Source organism: Coffea arabica, chromosome 4e (genome assembly GCF_036785885.1).
Source record: "Coffea arabica cultivar ET-39 chromosome 4e, Coffea Arabica ET-39 HiFi, whole genome shotgun sequence".
Taxonomy (NCBI): domain Eukaryota; kingdom Viridiplantae; phylum Streptophyta; class Magnoliopsida; order Gentianales; family Rubiaceae; genus Coffea; species Coffea arabica.
The window spans coordinates 12,502,431-12,509,257 of NC_092317.1; the positions used below are offsets into that span (position 1 = coordinate 12,502,431).

Below are 6,827 nucleotides of genomic sequence, written 5' to 3' on the forward strand. Positions count from 1 at the left end.
AAAGTAAAATCAACCATAATTTTCTATAGAGTGAGTGATACTAAAATAATATCTTTCATCACATCATCACTTGCATTGGTAAACACTAAAATGGTAGAAAATTTGATTTTGAGTGTTTTAGTTTATACTTGTCATAGCATTAAAATATTAGTTATCAAATTTTGAATTTAGAGTTACAATTTGTGATACTTTCTTTTGCTTCATTGTTTTGTATTTTTTATGTTCTTCATTATTCATCCCTCCCCAAGCAAAATGTTTAACTTTTTCTATGTATAGAAGTACAAAACTTTCATTACTGAACGCATAGAGTTTTAAAAAAGTAATTACTTTATGAAATTCAATAATTAGTGGAGTTATGAATGACCCCACTGTTTCAAAATTAATCTAGATTGTCATAAAATACAAGAAACAAGGAATCCTAATTTGGAAATTGTCATTGTAATAGTTTCTCTAAGATGCATATGTAGAAATGAATAGTAATAAACAAAAAGACAAAACATTATATTCAATAAATAAGAGCCTTTTTACCACTTTTCAAAAGTTTAGCATCCATATTTGAAAACTAGGAAAGGGTTATATGGAGATTAACTATTGATGAATTACTTAAAACCATGAAGTTAAAATGTATTAACAATTCAAACTTAAGCAAGATGTTTACTTAACTTTTCCATTAGTTGACTAGAAAAGGTAATAAAAGAATTAAAGCATGAGGAGCATCTTACAAAACCCACAAAGTTCAAAATGACCTGTAAAGAAGAGTTGAGCTACTAATGAAAAGGTACCAAACTAAGAATGAGCAATTAAATGATGGAAGGAATGACGATATATGATTAAATAAGTTATCAAAATCATAATTAACGATTAAAAACGGATGATATTGATAGGATGGTAATTAATTGAAATAGTAAACCCTAACCCATTCAAATACGTGAGTAATGAAAGATTTTGGAATAAAACCAGTCCATGCATTGCTTGTAGCGTAGAATATTTTACTCCTTTGGGTTAATTCTACTTTGTACAATACAACTCTGTCCGAATTCCAATTTTAGTTTTTAAATTTTAAAGTGGGACATTTTATTCACTAAAATATAAAATCTGTCCCACTTATTACACTTTTGTTCCCTAAAGTATGATATTTATTGTACTTTAATCTCTAATGTGTGACAAAATTTTATACTTTAGTAGGATATATTTTGTTTTTTAAGGATTAAAATGTCACATGTTAAAATTAAATATCAAACTAAGAATCAAGTATAGTTGAAGGGTGCAATTCTGTTCCACATTTTGTATTTTTCTTTACTATTCTCTCCTTCCTTGCTTCGTATCTTTTTAATTTTAGCAATCGTACAAGTCTATAATAATTGTATAATACACTATTTCTTCTCCCTACATCTTGCATTTCCCTCCACTCTCCTTTCTTGTTTCTGTCTGGTTAAATTGTCTTTTTTAATTTAAAAATCGTATAATTATCAACCAAATTCTAATGTGATCCATGTGGACAATGGGTCATGAAATATTAGAAAACATATTAAAAATACCAACATTGGAAAAACACACAAGAAACTATCCTAGGCCTCTCCCGTCTTTCTTACTCAGTATCAAAATTAAAAACGTTACCCTCACAATACTTTGAAAACCAACAAAAAAAATCTTTTATTTTGCTTGTACTTGACCTCTTTTTTTTTTTTTTCATCAAAGAGTTGGTTGTTCTTGGCCTTATTTTTCCATTTCTTGCGGCTCCTTATTTACTTAATCCCCTTTGATGCTGTCTCCCGATAGAATGCTCCTCGGCTGAGTGACAGAAACTCGGTATCATCTTTATGTGTCAGACTGTCACCACCAAAATTAAATGCCCCTGTTCATTTAATTATTAAATATGTTTTGACTATTTTTTATTAAATAATTTTCAAAATGAATAAATACTTGGATAGACCTGATTTATAATCTCATCCGTAGATTCAAGTGATTCAAAATTTGTCAAATCATCTTACCCATTTAAACATTAGACACATATTGAAGATGTGATAAAACTTAAATCACCGGTTCTAGTAACCCAAGTCTATTTAAGTTTTTGCCTTTCAAATGAAGTAGTAATTCATTTTTGGAAAAAATGAAGTAATAATTCATTTTTTCTTATCAAAAAGAAATTTCACTTTTTCTTTTTTCTATTTTTAATTTTTGTTGAAGGGAGACGTGGAGGGCTAATCCTAGTAAAATACAAACACGTGACAGCAAAGACAATGCCGTTGCTCAAAGGACATGTTTCTTTAACCAAACCACATGAACAAGCACAGCAGCAAAAGAGCCCCTCTCTCTTTCTTTACTGGACCTGTCTTTTCTGCCTCAACTCCGGTGCGCTCTTTGCAGAAAAATCCCACATCCCCCGGCAAAAGAAAGAGCTATTCCTTTGCCTCAAGAATCAATCTTTTACTCAGTGGAATCTCTCCTCTTTACCTGAGAATTAGTTTCTGAAATGAGTATCGTTTTCAGTTCTTCCTCCAGGTACCTCACATTTTTTTTCTTGTTTAAGCAGGTTTTTGAATGTCCATTTCTGTTACTTCTTGATAAATGTGCGTGTGATTTTAACTAGTTATGGATAGATTTTTTGTGGGTTTTTCTTATTTTTGCTGTAGATTGACTTTTTTGCATTTTTGGAGAGTTTCTTTTAGCAGCAAGTTGTGAAAAATGTGTTTTGTAATCCTTGTGATTTTGTTCTGTTTTGGATGACAGTGAAATAAATTGATGAGGGAAAAGTTGAGACCTTTAATGGAAATTCTTGAAATGGAAACTCAAAAGGACTCAAAAGCTGTAGAGGGGGGTTTTGTGCAGTTAAAAGAGAGTCAAAGTCTGAAACCTTGTGGTCAAATGCCTCGAGAAGGTTATGAGATGCCTTGTTTTGGTGAGAATTCTAGCGCTTCAGTTTTGGTTGCAGGAGAAGACGGTGGTGGGATTAATGTAAATTGTAGAGACGTTGAAGTAAGTGATACGGAAATAAATAAAAGCTTTGACGGTGGTGATAATGGTTGTACATTAGATGGTCTGGTGAATAGAGGGGAAGCTTTAGTGAGTGAGCTTGTTGCTGAAGAAAATCAGAACACAAGAGGCTCTCTGGGGTTGGATGTCCAACAAGAAAACATAGGGAAACCACAAAATAATGGGATGAATGGTGCCAATGGCCAGGCTTTGATTCTTGAGGGGAATAAGGGGATTGGAGTTGAAAAGGTGGAGACTGAGGAGGGAGTTGAGAAAGGCAATGATGCAATGGAACAGTCTGAGGCAGTAGATTCTCCGAGGAAGATTGAAGTTTCTGGTGACGGTTTTTCTTTGTTTGTGGAGGTTTTCGGTCCGATGGACGGTATTAATCAAGCTGATGAAGGGAACTGCAGTGACTGGCATGCATTGAGAGAGGGCGGACCTGATCTTGAAGATTCATGCCAAAGAAATGAAGCATTGTCATCTGGCGAAGAGACAATTGCCCAGGTTTCAGAAGCTGGTGATTCTTTCCTTGATGTGATGAAGAATAGGTCAATAAGTGAAGATGTACATGTAAAGAATGAAACGGCAGGCGAGGATTCATGTAATAGAAATAACAGCTTTAATGTTGGTGATTTGGTATGGGCTAAAACCAAGACACAGTTATGGTGGCCTGGAATGATTACTGATCCCTCAAACTCATCAAAGGGTGCTGCAGATTCCCACAAAAAAGAATCTTTCCTGGTTAAGTATTATGGAAATGCTAATTTTATTTGGTGCTCCTCATCTCAGTTGAAGCATTTTCTTGAGTACTTTGACGAGATGTCTCACCAAAACAACTCTAGAAACTTTCGTGGGGCACTAGAGAGGGCTGTCATTGAGATTGGTAGGCGTGTAAAGGCAGAGATGACCTGTTCTTGTTCTTTAAAAGAAAACCAAAAAATTTCTGCTCAGTCTGCTGATCAAACTGTGGAGAGATACTTATCAATGGACCGAATGGGTACCAGTGCTTTTTTGGGATCTCATTTTCAACCTGCTAGTTTTCTACAATCGGTAAAGTATATTGCACAGGGAGCACCTGTGCCTGGTAAAATTAAATTAACCATCACCCAAAATTGTCTTTCAGCCTTTTATCATTCTTTGGGGCATTGTCAATTGCCCATGCATCAACTCAGGCCAGCTGATGCCAAAGATGGTGGTCATAATGGTCTGAATTTGGGAGAAAAGGACAAAGACCTAAATAATGATGGAAAGGAGAATGACACTGGTGAAGCTGAGGTCTTTTCTCAGCAGTTGAGCCCCTTCATTTCTGCAGAAGGAACCGAAGATGATCTTTTAGATGGAGAAAATGATCGGAGGATGGATAGCAGATCTGCAAAAGGCAATGAAGCGAGAGAAAGAAGGAAGAGCAAGTACTTATCCTATCCTTACATAAACCCCAAGAAGGGCAATGCAGATGCACCAACTTCTGAAGAAAATGTGGAAATGAACTGCAACTCTGGACAATCAAATGGTGATAAGAAATCGCGGAAAGCTGGGCCACATAGATCTACTAATTGCTCTGATATGCTTGGCAAAGCGAAGGATATTAAGGCGTCTTCGGCTGAAATACTCTCTGAACTCCTTGTTACTGCTCTTGATTGTTTGCATCCCAAGAGAAGACACCTTTCTGGTTCAGTCAACAGGTTTTTATGCAATTTCAGGAGATTTTCATTTTTAGACATTGAGATAGCTAATAAGCATATTGGTGATGAAGTTGTAGTTAAGGTGGATGGAATGACTAAATCTTCAAATTATGACTCAGAAGGAACAAATGGAAAGGATTCAGTGGAACACAATTCATCCAGTGCCAAGCCTAAGAAGAGACGTACAAAGAAGGAAGATGGAACCTCAGTAGGCACTTTCTTGTCTGGCTCAGCTCTAAATGCATTAAGTGGTTCAGTGGTAATTAAATGCCAGGGAGTGGGTTCTGATATGCCAGAAAGTGAAAAAGTACCCAGCCGGCCGGAGGCAGGAACAGTTCCAGGAGTACTTGATATTAAAGAAGCGACTGGATTACCAGACTTGAATGGGAATATCCCAGTCTCATCAGCCGAAGATTGCCAGGGTCCAGGAACTACTGCATTTCATTGTGGACTAGAACCAAACATTAGACAGACGGAGGATTTAGCTAGAAAGAATGCTTATACCAGAACTGTAGGCTTGCTTGATCCTAGTCGAAACAACATTAAATTTGTCCAGTTGTTGAAAGATGTGCAAGCAATGGGTCCGAATTTCCTGAACACTGTTCCTCAGCAGAATAATATCCAGGGTGAAACTGCATTTACTTCAGAAGTCATTGCCCGGCAATCAGAAGCTAGTGGAAACAACATTCAATTTGGATCACTATTAAACAGCTTTCAGCCAACACCCTTATTGTCTGCTGCTGCTAAACCTGAGCGCAGGAAAAGAAAGGATAAAGCTTCAAACCTCCCAGATTTGAATGGTAATGTTGCTGAATCTGTCTTACCTGGAAATAATGCAACAGACACAAACTCCGCTTCGGCTCAAACTAAACCGCCACGGAAAAGGAGGAGGAGAAACAAGTCTACTGCTGCAGTTCCAGACATTGGTGCCAATCACAATAAGGTGCAGAATTCTCTTGGTGTTTCAGGCCCTTCATTGACACCTTTGGTGCCACCCCTTCTGCCCGTGGATGGACTCAAGAGCCCTGCAAAACCATCTGGTTCAAATCCTCAGAATCGTGATCCACCTGATCTTTTGTTTATCAAAAAGAATCTTGAGATGATGAAATCAACATTGGAGAAGGCAGGTAACAATCTTTCACCAGAGATGAGAGCAAAGTTAGAAAGTGAGATCAAAGCTTTTATGCAGAAGATCAGCTCCATGGTTGGTTCTTCGTCCTCTTAGCTTACTTCAGACTGTGATTTCTCCCTTGTCTGGTTGAGGTAGGATACTTTTAAGGGCATGCGACAATAACATATTTTACATAGAGGTGTAGCTTCTTCTTTCTCCTTTTGTTTCTGATACATCTCTGTGTGAGAATAGTTTGTAATGCTCCACTTGCTGCTGGTGTTTCTCTTGGATAGTTACATCTTTGTTAGATGATGACTCAAGTAATTTGTTGTTTAAGCAAGGGAGCTGCTTCTAAGATTTTCATGGCTAAAGCACTGGATTTGTTTAGTTATCTAGAACTTTTTACAATGCTAGTTTTTTAATATCTTAAAGGAGCTTCCGTGTCTCTTTTGATCTTTTGATTCTATTGGAGTTTTGGGATGTTGATGAGCCCTTTTGCTGCTTACAAGGATGGAACTTCCAATTTTTATATATTTGTACAAACTTTTGGGCCAAAGATGGTGAGCAGGAAGTTTTTCTTGATAAGATTTAACACTGATTTACCTTCTTTGGAATGCCTTTATGAATATAGCCAAATAAGGGGGTGTGCATATAGATTATTTGGTAGATTTTAAAAATACTTCTTGATATATTGCTGCATTTGTCTGTCCTGTCAATCTTATACTTAGGCTCACAGATTTGAAACTTAATTAAGCTGTCCATGACTTGTAATATCTTTCTTAATCCATTTATCTAATAAAAGTATTCCATGGTAAACATGTTACATTTTTTTTATATGATTACAGGTGGATCAATCCATATGGATTATTATAACTGATCTTTATAACTTATTGAATAAGCTGCTATATGTAACTATTTAGTTCTTGTGTCTCTTACCTATAAAATTAGAAGAAAAAGAAAAGCATTTAATATTATCTTTGGAACCAAAAAAGAAAAAGAAAATGCCTCTCCTTATTCACTACCATAACTATCAAGTTGTTAAATCTTATCAAGAAAAA

The 6,827-nt window shown here is 36.0% G+C and overlaps 1 protein-coding gene across 1 annotated transcript; it reads left to right on the plus strand.

Moving 5' to 3' along the window:
• The first annotated feature begins 2,258 nt into the window (after positions 1-2,258).
• LOC113739910 (uncharacterized) lies at positions 2,259-6,224 on the plus strand. Its single transcript, XM_027267325.2, has 2 exons — positions 2,259-2,502; positions 2,731-6,224. The coding sequence occupies exon 2, from the start codon at positions 2,743-2,745 to the stop codon at positions 5,881-5,883; it is 3,141 nt and encodes a 1,046-aa protein (XP_027123126.2). The 5' UTR covers positions 2,259-2,502; positions 2,731-2,742; the 3' UTR covers positions 5,884-6,224.
• Positions 6,225-6,827: the final 603 nt, after the last annotated feature.

Excerpts from the sequence above, each read along its gene's own strand:
- LOC113739910 (XM_027267325.2), top strand. The coding sequence starts at position 2,743 with ATGAGGGAAAAGTTGAGACCTTTAATGGAAATTCTTGAAATGGAAACT.